Source organism: Platichthys flesus, chromosome 1, assembly GCF_949316205.1.
Source record: "Platichthys flesus chromosome 1, fPlaFle2.1, whole genome shotgun sequence".
Lineage (NCBI taxonomy): Eukaryota > Metazoa > Chordata > Actinopteri > Pleuronectiformes > Pleuronectidae > Platichthys > Platichthys flesus.
Window position 1 is genome coordinate 7,359,975 of NC_084945.1, and position 17,030 is coordinate 7,377,004.

Sequence of the window (17,030 nt, forward strand, 5' to 3'; positions counted from 1 at the left end):
GTGGTTTTGGCTGCAGTATTGGTTATAAAGGCCGCCTCCTCCATGTTAATGGATTTGAAATGGACCAAAACAAATACATTTTTCTCAAAGATGGCTTCTCATTTTAGGAAGCTCTTATCATACTGATATATCATCGTCATCATAATGTTATTTGATGCCATAAAAACAGGTCAAACGTCATGATTGACAGTTGAGACTCACTCAAGATTGGTCTGCCCCGTGTGTCAACGATACCTTGACACCTTCATCGCTACTGCACAGACTCTGGCTCCAAATGCACAAGATGGAAGCGTTCGTATCCAGGATATTTCCACTTTATTTCTGTACATTGGGAGAAAGTGAACACTCATCATCCATCTTTAAATACGCGTATCATTACGTGTTAGGGCTCGGCACTCGGAATGACGTCACACCCTAGTAATCTGAGTTGATAATGTTCCAGTTTAACAGGATCATTGTTGACGTTAGCCAGCAAGCCATTGTTAGCCAAACCAGTTCATAATGACGCATTAAGTGGCATTTCACACGTACTGAGTTCCTAGGTGAGGGACATGTGGTCTGGACCAGAGAGTTGTTCCACCTCAATATCATTGACAACAGTTTATCTAAAAAGTACGTGTCAATTTAATTCTACTACTAGAATAAAACACATTTACATTAAATCTGACTGAACTGTGTGTGTTTAGCATCACATTTGACTCTTGAATCAAACACAGGCCACCTGGGTACGTGTAGCTGCCTCTTCTAATGCACATGTGAGGAAGGAGGTCTCTCCATAATTAAAAATGTTTCATAACTCTTTTTCATTCGTTTGCTTTATTAAACATGTCAGATGTTGATTCATGTCACAGAATGCTTGGTTATATTGAAAATGAAGGTTTTTATATACAAAATATGTGATGGACTTCTATAATACTTTATTTAAGATTAACAGAACTAAAACAGTGAGGTTCTAAGTGCATTATTATTTCAGCTTGAAAATGTTGCAAGAAAGTGGTCGGTTTTTAAAACTATTTTAAAAAGCCACATTTGTGTGGATGTGTGTTTTCATTCTGAATTACAGACATCTTTGTTTCATGAACTAGTTCTGTCTGTAGCTTTAAGGTCATGCCCATGAACTCATTGTATTTCCCTGCTGATAACTTGAAATCCTGCATCGCTTTAAGTTCCATGTTGTTTACACTGAGTTCGTCTATTTCCTAACGACCCACACGGGTGACGCTGAGGCGCAGTGTTACATAAAAGGAGGGAAAGTACGTCACTTCCGTAGGGTCACACATCGCGACAACTCGTCACAAGAAGTCGCCGGAGAGCACTAGACTTATGGCGGCCGTCGTCCACCACCGTCAACTCCACTAGAAACGTTTTTTATGTCCCTGCAGAACCGCTAGAGTGGTGCTATGTCTTCGGGAATGACTGGTCAAACACCGTAAGTGTCATTTAACTGTTGTCTGTTTTCAATTTAGCTCGGTAACGCGATTGCTGCTTTTACGGGCCGGCTAAGCTAATGCTAGCCTCAGTGGAGCTTTAGCAGCAGCTAGCACACACTGCCGCGGCCTGCTAATAAATATGTTAGCCCGCGTGTTGTGAGTTTTGCACCTCAAAGTCAACAACAGTTGTGTAATATGGTTGTGTCATCAGAATAACCCGACACTTGAGTAAACATAAGATTAACCCTAAAAATGCCGTAAACAGGAAAGTCTCAAGCTAGATTGTAACTTGCTAGGCTAGCTACATTAGCTTAGTGTTGTGCAGCGGCAGCTATCTGAACAGGCTAACTCTCTTAGCTAAGAATAACTAATCAACCGTTAACCGTTATCCCTGGTGATTGAGGGAACAACTTAGGATGTTGTCTTTGATATAGAGATTTAATGAAATAAAAAAACTACAGCGTGTACCCGTGGTTCCCATGTAAAATGGCGCACTGTTTAGTAAAACATCTACACAACGTGAGCAGGGTTGTCTGTTTCCTCAAATGTTCTTGTTTGGGAACATCAGCTTGTAAAACTAGCTCAACACGTGACATCTGTAGCCCCACTTCCATTATCACGACAGTTTAGTGCTTCAGCGGTTACTGAGGAAAGTTGAGACATGAGAAAGTTGTCCTACGTTTTCAATAAGATTCAACTAATCATCTTAAGGACTGGTCAGTTGTCTTTAAGTTATTGAGCTTGTGACTTCATCATTACACTCAAATCGATTGGTAGGTAGTTGCATATTCACCAGTGATACAAGTTAACACATGTAAAGCATTATTTATCAGGATTTGAAACATTCCCACATTAAATAATTACTCAAAGTAGCATGCATATAGTGGGGTTTCGTGTTGAATATCAGTTTTACAGGGTTTATAATTAGGCGGTGTGGCCTAGGGGGTAGAGTGGTCATTAGCAAACAAGAAGGTTCGGGGTTCAATCCCCGCTCTTTCCCATCTGCATGCCGAAGTGTCCTTGGCAAGATACTAAACTCATAAATGTTGAGTGTAGTAATTGTGTAATAATTGCATTAGAGTTTACAAGTGGAGGTAAAGAATGTGAGGCGAGTGAAGACCATGTTGCCATCACTGATACCCACCTCCTACATTAAATAGCAGATAGAACATCCATGGTCTACAGTAAAAGGCCTTGGATAACTGCATCTGCTCACAAATCTGTTTTTACTACTAGCTAACCGTATTAAATGTTAGTTCAAAAATGTGCAGGAACTGCTAGTAAATCAAATTTGTGTAATGTGCTCATGTGAAATGTTTTATTTTCAGGTGCCTAAGTAGATGGGATCAGACGACAGTACCTAAACAGAGTGTAGACGTGAGAAGCAGTGAAAATGCAGCCCACCCAGTCTCATTATCTGGAGTTGTCAGCACCGCTGGTTCAACTACGACACTTTCCCAACAAACGGGAGAAAACCCTGCGCCTCAGGGAGGGGTGGAGATGGCTGCAGCCATGGCTGCTAAGATAAATGCCATGTTAATGGCAAAAGGAAAGCTACTGACTCCTCCTCCATTACTTGCAAAGGTGCCCAAGATTTGAACATGTGTTACAGATAACAGCAAAGTCTTGGTTATGCATTACATTGATTAGAGTACTCACAGTGTCCCTTATAATTTCCCATGTTTAGATGTCTCGAAAAGTGCCTGTGTCAACCCACACAGAAGAGATGGTAGTCACAGAAGTCGACATAAATGATGTACCGATAAATTGTCGCGACCTTCTTACTAAAGGCAAAACACAAGAGGAGGTAAGTGAGAAATTAACATGGCAGTGTATTATTTAAAACACCACATTACTGGAGAAAACTGCTTATTGTTTCTATCACCCTTTTCAGATCCGGAAGTGTAGTGGAGCAGTCGTTTCAACAAAAGGCCATTTCATGAGTGATACTGAAAAGGGACACGGAGTAGGGTATGTATTAAGACATGATCTTGTCCTTGCAAAAGTAGTTATCCAAAATTTAAATGTCACATCACTAGATAATAGACTAGAGACCTGTTGTAAAGTAACGTATGTTATTGTTTGGATTAGTTATAGCTATACAAGAATGTGTTGTTGCTTACTTTCTTGCCAAGAAATTCCAAACAATTTACTAGAAATGCAATGTCATCAAATAAAATGCATGTTCGTATGGGACAACATTGTAATGGAAAAAAAATGTGTGCATTTTCTGATTTGCTTTCTTTTAGACACAGACCCTTGTATTTGCATGTCCAGGGAAGGACCCAAGATAACGTTAATAGTAAGTGGCGTAGTTTTTTAATGTTAAATATGCAGAATCTGTCATTGTTCAAATTTACGTATCAGACATCTGAGTTGAGTTTTCTTAAAATCAGAGGCTGTGATAAGGATAAAGGAGATCATCTCTGAGGACCTGTTGAGAGCATCAGCAGCATCAGGTGGACGAACGGTGCCGGTAATGCCTGCGCTCACACTCTACCCTCAGCCCCCTCGGCCGGTTATCTCCTCTTCACCACGGATGCCAAACGCCAACTCAGTGCCAGGACATCGGCCTTCAGCTCCTTATTCGGGGGTAGGTGAAGGCTCCTACGCAGAATTGTAGGCCGGCCCTATAAATGGGAATTTGTTTGAGTGGGTGATTTCCTCATTGCTCTCAGTGTATTGTAAGGTAGTCGCAGAATTCACCAGGGATACAAGTTAACATATGTTAAGCTCTTATCAGGATTTGAAACATTCCCACATAAAATAATTACTCAAAGTAACGCGCATATAGTGGGGTCTCATGTTTAATATCAGTTCCACAGGGTTTATAATTGCATTACAGTTTACAAGTGGAGGTAAAGAAAGTGAGGCGAGTGAAGACCATGTTGCCATCACTGATACCCACCTCCCACATTAAAGAGCAGATAGAACATCCCTGGTCTATAGTGAAAATCCTTGGATAACTGCATCTGCTCACAAATAGTTTTACTAATAGCTAACCTTAGATTTTAATTCAAAAACATGCAGGATCTGTTAGTAAATAAAAACATTTTTTTCTTATCATCCAGAGTTTTGTGCATACAAAGATCTTTGTGGGTCTGGACCAGACGTTGCCTTCATTTAATGTGAATGAGAAGGTGGAAGGTCCGGGAGGTTCCTACCTGAGTCACATCCAGACAGAGACGGGGGCTCGAGTCTTCCTTAGGGGAAAAGGATCTGGCTACATTGAACAAGCATCTAAACGAGAGTCTTTTGAGCCTCTTTATGTTTACATCAGGTTTGTACATTTTAAATACTCTCCTTTTGCAAATGTTTCAGGTTCCTTGTTATGATCATTTAAAACTAGTTAAGATTTAAGTTTTGATCTAACCCTTACCCAAATTTTCCTCCTTCAGGGGAAATTTATCATTAAAATTATTGTAAATTAATCCAGTTATTTTTTTAGATGTTCAGTATAAATTTAAATCGAGCAGCTGGTGAGGCTTAGATAACGTGTTTAAATCACAACCATAATAAGACTTTGCTCACAGGGCCAACCTGAACAATATATGGAATAGAGCTAAAAAAAAAAGATGTGCCATGAATTAATTATTTTGTGAATATCCTCATGACATTCATTGCAGAAAATGATTTGAATCATGGGTGATTTGAAGAAGTAACCTAAATGCTCAAGCTTGATAGTCTCTGTGACCTTTGCTGAATGTATTTCATCAAATTTAACTTGTTTTCCAGTCACCCAAATGCAACTGGATTGGACGCAGCCAAGAAACTCACTGAAAGTCTTCTGGAAACTGTAAGTTTCTGATAACTGTCATCATAAATTTGTGGAGTTGATTGGCATTTAATCAAAGTCTAATGGGAGGTGAAAGAAAGTGAAGCTGTTGAAGTGTGTAGTTTTCACTGATACCCACCTCCAAAAGAAAGTGGTAGCGTGAACCACCTGATCTTCAGAGATAGGTTTTGCGTGCTCTGCACCTACCCACAATTCAATAATTTAAGGCGTTTCACTAAGTCTTTTTGGATTTCATCAAGGTATTTAAACATTTTTTGGTATTCCCCTCAGGTGAGAGACGACCATACCCGAATGGTGTCGATGTACACGGCCACCGGCTCAACACAATGTGAGTATTCTGTCATACACTGTATCTGAACAGGCAAATTCCAACAGGGTGCCCAGTTAACCAGGTACTAACAGACTGCATTCTTCCTGTGGTGATTCAAACTTTTGACGTAGGGGTGGGCGATATATCAAATACACTCTATGTATCACTACTTTTACCACGTGCCATGTATAAAATGACTACCGTGACCATTGAGTATACATTTTCAAGTGACTGTTTTTAAGAAGCATGAAATGCTCTTAGAGTTTTTCTTCTCACGCACCTATGATCAGACAAGCCCCAGCGAGTTGACAAGCATTCAGAGACGGTGATTGACAGTTTGTTCATATTCTTTGAATGCTGAACCGAACACATCAGTTTACAAATGAACATGACCGGTATTCACTCCAGCGAGAGTGGCAGTGTGGGTGAGGTGCGGCTACGTGAAGCAGCCAGTCAGTGACTTTGTTGAAGAACAGTGCAAACAGAGCTCCCGCTATGATCCACCGATGCTCAATGATCGGGAGGCAAGCCCCGACATTAATTGACTTGAAATAAGGTCCTTTACATCGTGTTACAAGCTTAAAAGTACGGTAGCTTAGCCACTTCCTGGGGACTTTTGATTATGAATATCACATTTTAGTTACTTAAAGGAGATTAAAAAATATCGTTATACATATATCGCCCAGCCCTACTTTGACATCAGTAGTGGCTCAATGATAGGTTGCAATAGTTGGTCAAATTATTCAGAACACCCGGTTATCGAGCATACATGCTGTTAACGCCACATTCTGTACTTTCATTTCAGCATACCCAGCACATGGATATCCCCCTAATAGCAATTACTCTAGCCAAGGGTCCTGGTATAACTACCCAGCAAATGGGTATGCTGGTGGCTATTCAGCGTATCCAGGAGACCGTGGTTATTGGAGTAATGCAAATGGTCCACCAAGTCATTCTAACATGTCGACAAACCCTCCATCTTCTCAGGCAATGGTTCAGTATCCGGTGTGTCCTAGGAAACCACATCCCTATCTCGTCCAGGTAATTGATTTAAAGCTGCCACGCGTAATATAGAGAGCAGTTTAAATCTGTGCACAAATATCACAGGTTTTTCACAACCCTGCATCAGTGTATGTGTTTGTTGGATTTGATCTACTTCAGGATCCTGGCAGCAGTGAGACAGTGGAGCCCGAAGAACCTTTAAAGACACCGCCTGACTCGGAGAGTCCCAAACGTCAGTTCCATGAGGCAGCTGAGGAGGAGCATGTAAGCTTAAGAGTAACACTCGCACACCTGACTGAAGGTTATCAGTTTGTCTGTCATACATGCATTTTCTCGTTCTAACTTATATTAGAGTAGTTGAGTCTCAAATTACATAAAGGTCATACCATCAAATTACTGTCCATAATGCAAAAGCACATTAAACAAGTCTTTGTTTAATGTCTCAGTTTTTTTTTTTTGGGACCACGGACATGGATTCAGGCTCAGTTCAAAACATCACCACTCTGTCCTGTCTCTGAGAAGACACATTTTTGATGGTTTAGCCCAAAATTATCTACATTTATCTTTTTATAATTAATTTGCTTGTAACTTAACCGTTGTCTTTAAAAGTCCCTGATACATTAATTAATACAAGCTCCACCACACAAATTATCTATATATGTAGTTTGAGAGTTATTCGTTATTTGGCTGCTACTTATTTTGGGACTCCAAACAGAAACCGAGTTTAAATGGAGTAAAAGGAACATTGGTTCCAACTGGTTCATTTCTTCAGTTTTTATTGTCCCCACACATGCAAGAGGACATTGACTACAGTTCAAACAGGGTTTTCAGCGAACAAAGTTGAGAATATGGTTTTGATGAGGATAAATGGAAAATAGACATAATATAACCCAGCCTTTCAAATAATTGGAAGCATTTGAGGTTTGAAACTGGAGTTTTCACATGCTGAAGTTAAAAGTTTACTTTTCATTTCAGCCCACCAGCCGCCCTGTAGAGGGTCCTGCTCAGGAGCCTGCACTTCCTGCCTCCAGTGCTCGACAGGAAAAAGCTGTAGAAAGGTCTGTTAATAGATCTAATTTCCCTTTTGTATGTTCACAGATCTTGCGTCGTGTTCTTTCTGACATTCTTCTCTCTTCAGAATTCTGATGCCGCCGCCACCACCGGTCTTTGTGGCTCCTGCCCCCGTTGAACGCAAAAGGCAGAGAGAGACAGACCATCAAGCCATTCTGCCCGGCAACACCGCGCCGATGGGTATGCATTTGTTTATGTCCTAATATTTTGAGCCTGATTACTGGTGTCTGTTGCATAAAATGGTATCTCCCCCCCATGTGGAGGATGGGGGAGGAGTGGGAGACCTGTGTGAATCTCTCCGCTGGTGGAACCCTCTAACACAGTCTTCTTGTATATGTTTTTTGTCTTTCCCTTGTTTTCTCTCTCAACATGTGTCCCCGGACGTGCCTGTTTTGGATGTGTGCTGTGCTGCCGTTTGATTTGATATCTTCTCTCCCCTGGCTGTGGATCAAACGAACTCAAAAACCACCGCTAACATGGGGCTCCTCAATGGTTTCCTTTTGGTTCCATTGCTCTGTCTCTCCCTCCCTGTGTCTCTCCCATGTCTCCTTTCTACTCGTCTCTTCTTTCTCTTTTTATTGTGCCCCTACAGGTGTTCAAGAGGATGTGTGTGAGAAGAAGTCAAAAGTGGACACAGATGCGTCTGGGCTTGTGCCCTATGGAGGCGACTCCTCTGATGAAGAGGAGGAGAGGACACAAAGCAGTAAGAGTGATAACTCCTAACACTTACCCTGCCCCATCCCCACAGTCCAGGATACTCTCAGACAAACTCTACAGTCAGTATGTGTCTGCAGTTCTCGAACCCAGACCCCATTAAAGGAAAAATCCACCTTTGTGTTATCATGCTCTGTTTTAAGACTACACCAGTATATTTTCATATTTACAACAAATTGGGGGCTTGCTTTTATTCTTTGGGTAAAATGTTATTTTCTTCCATCCAAGCAGATAACGGTTCATTCTTCTCTCTAAAGTATTAAACCCCACTTGTTTGCAATGTATGGTGTGACTTTGTCCACAGACATCAATGAAGACGCTTTGTGAGGTTAAAGCTGCAAATATGGCATAGATCAGGATTTGGCAAATTCTGAGATGATTCATCACAGATGCATGACACAATCACCAAAATAATAATCGTTAACATGGTGATGACGACAATAAGTTACTCTCTCCCTCACTTGGTGGTGTAGGCGCACTTTCTCACGAATTTCCCTTCACTTATGGAAAACTCACTTCTACCGTTTCAAACATTGACTGAATTTATGGCTTCAGCTGAAAATGTGTGCCTGATAATGGACCCGACTTGCAAAGAAAGACACGCTTCAATCCTACACATGGAAAAGTGAACACAAACATCATTTTCAAATAAAGGAACAGAGTGCCTGATCCTGATTGATGGTGATCGTGGATGGATGAAAACAGACCGGCATGTGGTTGATAGATGATTATGTACTGTTCCAGTTCAGTTTTAAATTACTTGTATGCTGTTTGAAGATACTTACAAATACACATTGGCAACAGCTTTTGATGTTTGCTGCTTTCCTGGACTCATAAGGCTTTTACTTTTCTTGTCCTGTATTTCCTTTGTGCACATTGTTAAATTTGTTTTCTCCTAGCTTCTCAGAATGCCTCTTTGATCCCTAACACATTTGGTGTGAACAAGTTTTAGCCAAAAGTTGTTTTTAAATATCCACCCACATAGCAAATGTAAATATAGATGCCCTGTAAACTACAACGCTGTTATGTGCATTTTTTTTTTTTTTGTGGCCAAATGGCACACATTGTGGCTGAATGTCGTGTAGGAGCTTGAGGATTTGCTTTTAGAGAATACAAATCCCCTCTGTGTTCCTGTCTTGATGTTTTCGCCACTCCGTTAAACAAATGGGTCCAGAGAAGCACATCATCAGAAGCCAACAGTGGAACTATTCATGGTGGATTTTTCCTTTTTAAATATTAAACTTTATTTTCTCTTAAAACATCTTTTTTATTTTTCATTGCATCTTGTTAAGCCAGCACCTTATTTCCTCCTTTAGACACTTGCTGCAGAGTTACTGATGATATAAGAGCATATTGTAAAATTCAGTGAGACTTTTTCTTATCTTGGAAAATGGTGTTTGCCTGTTCCCATGGAATATAATAAAAACTGAAAACCCTTTATTCTGGATCACACACCATTTCTGCTGCAGATGAAAAGCTGATTTAATGAACTGTCGGCTTTTCTTTATTGGGGATGTCACAATTTTATTTTTAAATATATCACCAGAGTTATTGCACTTCCTTCCAGGCTTTCATTTCATCATGGGTCTAGCTAAGATGGCTTGTGTCAGGTGAACATGTACTGGGGAGCCTCTATGCTGTTGTGGACGGTGAGCGCTCCTGGGTTGTCCAGGCTAAAACAAGGCTGGACATAAGTTTGGAAGTGACAGTTGAAGGTGTGTAGGTGTTGTTCCAGAGCCACGTTGAAAAAGGACAGAGTCCCCGTCTCGTAGTCCAGCGCCACCCCTATCCGCTCCGGGTTCACTGTGATCCTCAGGTCAGGACTCCAGCCGTTGTGCAGAAACTCATATTTGTGCCTAAAGGGGAAAGAAGGTGGGTCAGGACGGTCAGGGCTTGTGTGATCGGCTTCTCAACATGGTTTACTAAATGTGGCGATTCATATGTCCTGTTTTTTTCCAAGAAGAGTTGTCATAGCAACACTAAAGGTAAAGTATTCTTAACTCTGGGTGTGTCTGTCTCAGACGGGCTTAGATTTTTTTATTGAGGAAAGGAATAATTTCCTTCCGGCTAAAAATACCGTCTTGGCCCAGTTTCTGTGAAGTCGTCGTCCCTGAGAGCGTCACTCAGCTAATTCAGTTTGACTGAAAACTCTGCACCTACTGGGTTTATGCAGTTCTGTGAAAAAGAGACTTACCAGTTTGTCTTTCTCAGCAAAACAAACAAGAATAAACAATTGTTGAAATAGTGTTCTGAACTTAATACATCTTTAGTTCTCGACAAACTGTTGCCATTTAACGTGGAGTTATATTATTGTAAAAAGTATTTAATTAAATGTATCTTTTATTCTTTCAAGAAATCCAATTTGGAGAAAAGTATTGTGGTTCTAATTTCCGTTTTCCACAAACTCTTGATAAATGAAATTGACCAAAAAACAATATTACGGAAAAATGTCATGGGTTTGAAGTCATGTTGGTTTGTGGGAAAACATTTAATCCTTGTGTTTTCCACAAATAAAAAGGGATTCAAAGAAAAGTACAAACTGCATGTTTTATAACTGATTAATGAAAAACTCATAAGACCTTATTCATAAATTATGAAACTGAATTTTGTCGAGCTGATTTTAAAGCTGGCTTCTCTGAGAACGTCCTGAACGTCCACAGATGTTGATCTGTTACCTGGACGGAGTGACGATGTGTCTCATGCACCAGGACGTGTTGTTGGCTCCGAGGTACGAGCTCCTATCTGTGTCCTCGTATGCAACTCCGATCCGGAACTCCGTCCCATCGTCCACCTCGACCTCCCAGTAGTGTCTCCCTCGTACTGGAATCAGATCTCCCATCACAGCCACACACCTGCACACACACACACACACATCATGATGTCACACACAATGTTTAATCATTAAAAAAAGGAGATCTCACAACTCTCATTTACCTGGTGAAGGTTCGGTCGTCTAAGGCCATTGCACCGATGGGGAGTTCCTCGTCTCCATAGAACATGGTGAAGCCGTCCTCAGAGAGGGACAGGCAGGGGTGAGCAGTGTCTTCCAGGAGACGGAAGAATGTACCTGCCCAGGTAAAAGGTCATTGTAAGAATTAGATACTACTTTTTACTATTTATATATCTTCATGTATATATATACATTTTAGGGCATGTCTTTACAGCACTGGTGTGAAATGGGCTGAGAGAGTGGGGAAGACTTGCAGCAAAGTGCCAGGAGGGAATTGAACCTGCATCAGCTGCAGGATAGGACAAGCCTCCGCATATGAAATGCAGGACTTTTACTTGCTACGTGCGGCTTCTTTCCTCCAGCTAAGGATATGAAAACTTTTTGACCAAATCCACCATGACCAGGCTGATCCACGTTGCCTCTCACCTGTTGTGGAGACGGTGATGACGTCACTCCTGTCGCTGGGGCCGCCGATGTTGACTGCTCGCACAGAGATGAAGTAACCGCATCCTGCCTGCAGCTGGATGAGACACTGACAGGTGGGCACAGCCACTATCGACCTGCAGGGGTAACCAACAAGACCAGGGGCTGACATCACTTCCATTTTGAAACACTTGAAATGCACAATAATGACAATCAAAGGCCCTTTGTCATATTTAGACCATGGAATAATTTCAATTATGACTCTGTGCAAAAACACATGTACAGATCTTTTCAAATAAATGGTTTGACTCTTCAGTGGAATGACTCCATGACCCCAAACGTTAGGACAGAGTTTGAGCTGAGGCCCAAAGTGCTGCCGGGGCCGGAGCTAAGAATAGATTCTTTCTGGGACAGAGTGTGTCTTGATTCAGCAGCTCTTAAAAACCACGGGGCTTCAAAAATCCCAAGCAATTCACTGACACAGGCTTTTGTTCATGGACGCACCGAAGCACAAACGCACTTTTAAAAGGACAGCGAGGGACTAATAACGTCACTGGCCTGTGAGACTCATCTAAGTGTCCACTGGAGCTTTCACGTCAGCGAAAGAACAATTCAATCTTGAGATTTTTTGTTTCTGTGTGGAATCAAAGGTTCTTACTCGGTGACGCCGCTCTCTGTGCCGTCAGCCCCCATCTCACTGAGCTCCACGGTGTAGGAGTCCACAGGGTTAGTGTTCCCTGACTCCCAGCGGAGCATGGCCGCCTCCGGGCAGCTGCTGCACTCCCTCTGCTTGATCACTGGAGGAGACGGCACTAAGGGGCAGTGAGGATTCAGACTTTATTCTCAACACCATCAATCATTTGAGGCCGGGGTATTGAGAGAATGGAGAGAAATACATGGGAAGATGTCGTGCGGATAACAGAGCATTTATTTCAGCTGTCACAGGTTCATGTTGAGGTGCGGGGGGGGGGGGGGGGGGGTCATCTATTACCTGTCATGTATAAGGCCTTCTCGCTGGCCGGGCTGATGCCTGTGGTGTTGGTCGCCGTCACCCACAGCTCGTACTGGGCATCGGGCAGCAGACCTGTCACAGTGCAGTGAGTTTCCTTCACCTTTACTTTGCTCACTGGGAGGGAAGCACAGATTTCATTGGACCTGTTACTAATCAATCAGTCAATCAGATTCCCACATTGATCAATCAATCAATCAAATTGTATCTTGTTTTGGAAAAATTAACTAAGAGTAGTTGAAGAGTAATTTTTTGCAGACCTGTGTAAGACTCCATGACATTAAATGTTTATGACCTGAAACCTGACTGAGCTTTCTATATACCTGTTTGACCTTTCCATTATTTATGACTTTCGAAGGAACCCATTTGAAATGTATGTAAATCATTTGTTACTGTGCTTTAGTTCCTGTCTTAAACTACCCTACAGGACCCGTCTGAAATGGCTCAGGCAAACTTCCTTGTCCTCCAAAATAAAACCCTTGTATTTGACTGTTCTCTATCTTCACTCTGAGATCCTTAGGATTCTCAGTGTGTTGATCCCTTCTGCAGAAAGCCCCTTATTAAATACACGTATATAACTTTGTTGTTTCCAGCCTCTTGTGTCTCCAGATTTCCATCACAATTTGTATAGCCCATATTCACAATATGTCTCATAGGGCACATCAACGAGGTTCCCTTTCCAGCAGTAGATGGTGTAAACGTGCAACCTGCAGACGTGTGTGTCACGTGTTGTACCGTGTGGTGCACAGGTGCTGTCCTCCAGCACCGGTCTGTAGTACAGCTCGTAGTACTCCACTGTGTCGTCGGAGAACAGGCTCCAGCAGACGCGCAGGGACGTCTGGGTGGCGGAGCCGGGCGTCTGGGGGTTGATCACCGGGGCGGATGGAGCTGTTTGCACATTGGACACATTGTTAACCAGCTGTAAGAGGAGAGTGGAGGAGCAATTTGTTACATCTTGTGCTATAGTTGGAGCTCAACGCTGACACGTCTGTGTTTGTGTTACCTCAGCCAAGCAGCTCATCTCTTCACCCCTGTCCACTGGTTTGTGTTTAGTTTGTTTTGGGTAAACAGGATTACGCAACAAACTATTGGATTTCCACGAAACTTGAGAGTATAAATGGAACAGAGGTCAAGAAAGAACTGATTCAACTTGGGTGCAAATACTGGAATTTTTAAAGAGGAGGGATGAGAGGATAAGACTTTCGATTATGTGACTCAAAAGAGGAATTTATGTATTTATTTTACTCAGAAAAGTCCTCACAAGATTTCTATGAAATTATGAGATCGAACAAAAGGTCCAAAATAACTTTTTTTCCTCCATTATTCCTCTAAAGTGGAATTTGTGCGGTTTCCTCTTGCTTTAATCTTCAGCACCACTTTTGCTTTCCCCATTTTCTGCACGTCCCTACTTTATGACTCTGATTTCATCTTTTCTGACCACACACCTTTCTGCTTGCTAAACCCACCACCTCCCATCCCCACGATTACCTCCTGAGAGTTTCCTTCATCCACCGGCCAGATTTACTCCAACACCACCAGTGATATGGATTCTAGTCGGTCCTGTCCTATCTCCTATCGTCACCTGGGTCTAAGTGTTGATGTTTAAATTGTTGGGGCCTAATCAACATCGTCTCATCTCTACACTCAACACTTAGATAATTGACACTGGTGCTCACTGGTCCCTGTGCAGACCACCACAGATTCCTCTATGTTGTAATCACAGACTGTCCAACGTGTCCAATGTTATCCATAATAAAACTGAGCTTCTTCTCTTTGTAAATCAGACCTGGAACAACATTGATGGAGTCCATCATGGTTTTCACGTCTGACAGGTCGGCGATCGGCGTGTCGAACTCGAGACGTGTCGACAACGTGAGGTCAACCTCGTCTTTGGCAAACTCCTCCATTCTGGTCAAGGATCAAGAAACAAGATTGAACTGAGTTGCAGAGAAGCTTGTGTCGTGGAATGATGCTTGCACTCGGCTCAAATGCTCAAGATCCACTTATCAACTTTTTCTTTGAGCTTTCAGACACATTTTCTAATCTTCCGCTGTAAGTGGAACTTGCTCAGTAGTCATGGAAACAGAGATTTGTCAAAAAGCTAACAAGTTTATGTCAAACAGATTTTTGCAAAGTGAAGACTTCACTTTCACACTTAAAATGTGTGTCATTACACACCATTAGTCTGAAGCTACAGGCAAAAAACACCATCAAACAATAATACATATTGTGCTTCTTATAGATTTGACATTAGCCTGCAGTGTCACACCATGTAGAATACTCACTGAGCAGCATCACATTACCTTTTCATGGTGGGCATGACCGTCTGTCAAGAAAGGTGAAAATAAAGCAACTAAACAACAGAGTCAATAAATGCACCTGACGATCTCCACTCATTTAACTGTGCAATAAACTATTTCTATCAATTTCTGCACTTTCATATATGTGCAATATACGATATATATACTGTTTACATTGTATTTATCATTTTCTATAGTGTGTACATGAACTTATTTATTATATTGACTGAGTGTCTATTTTCACTTTCCCCTTCGCTGCTGCATATTTCCCCATAGTGTGATTAAAAAGGATTAACTGATCCTATCTTATCTTAGTGGGTAAAGTCATCAATATTTCATTTCCATAATCACTAATTAAAAAAGAAACCTTGACTGGGGCCATTTATCATCATGTATGCAACTGTAATTCACTTCCATTCATCATAGACAGTCTAACCAAAACTTATCTCTAACATTAAACAGGACATCATGAGGTAAAAACGCACACACACACACACACTCACACACACACACACACACACCTGGAGAAAAAGCCTTTTGTCCCGGCTGCGGTGCACCTCCTGGGCCGCCTCAATGAGCTCCTTGGAGGCGTCCAGCGCTCGGCCACAAGCGAGCAGCTGCTTGTACAGAGCCTCCAGTTTGCTCTTCTTCTCCTCCTCCAGTCCAGCCGCCCGCTCGTCATATCGCTGAGACAACGTCAGCAGCACATCGTTGTAGTGCTGCTCCAAGTGCTGCTCCTTACGGCCAAAGTTCTCCTGTACACACATTCATATGATCAGAGTGGCACCGTGGATAGATTTAGATCATTTGTCATGTGTAAAGCAGAAGAGGGGGCGAGAGATCGAGGAGGGCATTGAACGAATCTGATGTGTTTCATTCTTTGGGTCAAGAAACAAAAAATAAGATCTGACATCTTTAATCTGTCATCAATGAATCAAACAAAGTAAGTGCTCCAAAAACATCATGCACAAATAGAAAAATCTAAAAGGACGTTAAATGTGTTACCTCCACAGTGAGAAAGATTTCCTCCAGATGACCTGCGAAGTTCTCCATCTCCACAACCTTCCCCTGCAACTGATTCCTGGTCGTGACGATCTCTGTCTGAAAACAACTCAAAGTCACACCTCCACTTTTCTCTCCCTTTTACATTCGAGCCAGTAACACAAACCATTTCTCAGCATGTGTTTGTCCACAGTTCTTAAAGGTTCACCGTGTAGAATTTAGTGACATCCAGTGGTGAGATTGCATGTTGCACCTGAATTACCTCTCCTCAGTGTTTTGGTTTGACAGAAGTCAGATAAATTAAGGAAATGTCACGATTCATTCATAAAAAGGCCAAATCAGTGTCAGTGTCCCTACCTCGGTTTCTCCCTCCTTAAACACATCATCATCATCATCATCGAGTCCGTCTTCCGCCCCGGTGGTAGAAGGACTGTCCTCACAGGGCTCGAACCGAAGGGAGTCGTCTGTGTCGACGGAGAACCTCTGGAAGGTGGAGATGTCCCGGGTCGCCCTCCTTCCTCTGTCTGATACCCCACTGTGGGGATCCATGGTGCTCGGCCCGCGGCTCAACACCTCCTGGTGCTCAGCCTCCTCTGTGATCACGTCCAGTCGTCCTCCACGGATCTCACACAGGTCCATGAGGAGAATGGCTGTGGGACTACAGAAGTTTACAACTCATTTAATTCTTCAGAATACTGTAAAAACAACTGCAGCAGATATTTAAAACAACAGCTTGAGTTTTTCTCTAAACCTACATTCTTCATTCACTGGAACACAAGTGGATTTACCTGAACAGCTCACCGCTCCAGTCTGTTGTGAACAACCATGACTGTCCAGCTGCTCGGTGGAGTTCAGCCCTCGACCAGAGACAGAAATAGGAGGGACTCAGATTACTGTCACAGGAATGTCAAACATCCACACAGGGAATTATCAGTTATTCAGTAAAACGTTGCACCAGTGAGAGGTTTTTGTTTTGTTTTGATACAATTGTTTAAAAAGTAAATTAAAGTAAATTAAAATGAA

At 42.1% G+C, this 17,030-nt stretch overlaps 2 protein-coding genes across 3 annotated transcripts; one reads left to right on the forward strand and one right to left on the reverse strand.

Annotated features, from left to right (window-relative positions):
- The first annotated feature begins 1,279 nt into the window (after window positions 1–1,279).
- Window positions 1,280–9,763, forward strand: LOC133973235 (KH homology domain-containing protein 4-like). Its single transcript, XM_062411011.1, has 14 exons — window positions 1,280–1,429; window positions 2,759–3,014; window positions 3,118–3,237; window positions 3,325–3,401; window positions 3,680–3,732; window positions 3,827–4,023; window positions 4,502–4,710; window positions 5,166–5,226; window positions 5,497–5,554; window positions 6,342–6,577; window positions 6,698–6,802; window positions 7,514–7,596; window positions 7,677–7,789; window positions 8,202–9,763. Exons 1-14 carry the CDS (start codon window positions 1,401–1,403, stop codon window positions 8,330–8,332), a joined length of 1,728 nt encoding a protein of 575 aa, XP_062266995.1. The 5' UTR covers window positions 1,280–1,400; the 3' UTR covers window positions 8,333–9,763.
- On the reverse strand, window positions 8,418–17,030 carry LOC133973117 (fibronectin type III and SPRY domain-containing protein 2). Of its 2 annotated transcripts, none has more exons than XM_062410804.1 (13): window positions 16,796–17,030; window positions 16,365–16,665; window positions 16,011–16,106; window positions 15,527–15,760; window positions 15,009–15,031; window positions 14,492–14,613; window positions 13,441–13,593; window positions 12,688–12,822; window positions 12,355–12,508; window positions 11,700–11,833; window positions 11,258–11,390; window positions 10,999–11,175; window positions 8,418–10,179 (listed from the first exon to the last, which is right to left on the reverse strand). In XM_062410804.1, the coding sequence occupies exons 2-13, from the start codon at window positions 16,644–16,646 to the stop codon at window positions 9,930–9,932; spliced, it is 1,893 nt and encodes a 630-aa protein (XP_062266788.1). In that variant the 5' UTR covers window positions 16,647–16,665; window positions 16,796–17,030; the 3' UTR covers window positions 8,418–9,929. The 2 variants fall into 2 exon arrangements, with proteins under 2 accessions (XP_062266788.1, XP_062266871.1); XM_062410887.1 differs by lacking the exon at window positions 16,796–17,030 and adding an exon at window positions 16,763–16,783.

Bases quoted from the DNA above. Each gene is read 5' to 3' on its own strand.
- LOC133973235 (XM_062411011.1), top strand. From the start codon at position 1,401: ATGTCTTCGGGAATGACTGGTCAAACACC. The intron at 4,024-4,501 runs GTAGGTGAAGGC...CTTATCATCCAG, and splicing joins CTTCAGCTCCTTATTCGGGG to AGTTTTGTGCATACAAAGAT. The intron at 4,711-5,165 runs GTTTGTACATTT...CTTGTTTTCCAG, and splicing joins CCTCTTTATGTTTACATCAG to TCACCCAAATGCAACTGGAT.
- LOC133973117 (XM_062410804.1), bottom strand. From the start codon at position 16,646: ATGGACCTGTGTGAGATCCGTGGAGGACGACTGGACGTGATCACAGAG. The intron at 15,032-15,526 runs GTGTGTGTGTGT...CTTTCTTGACAG, and splicing joins ACAAAAGGCTTTTTCTCCAG to ACGGTCATGCCCACCATGAA. The intron at 12,509-12,687 runs GTAATAGATGAC...ACTGCCCCTTAG, and splicing joins GAAGGCCTTATACATGACAG to TGCCGTCTCCTCCAGTGATC.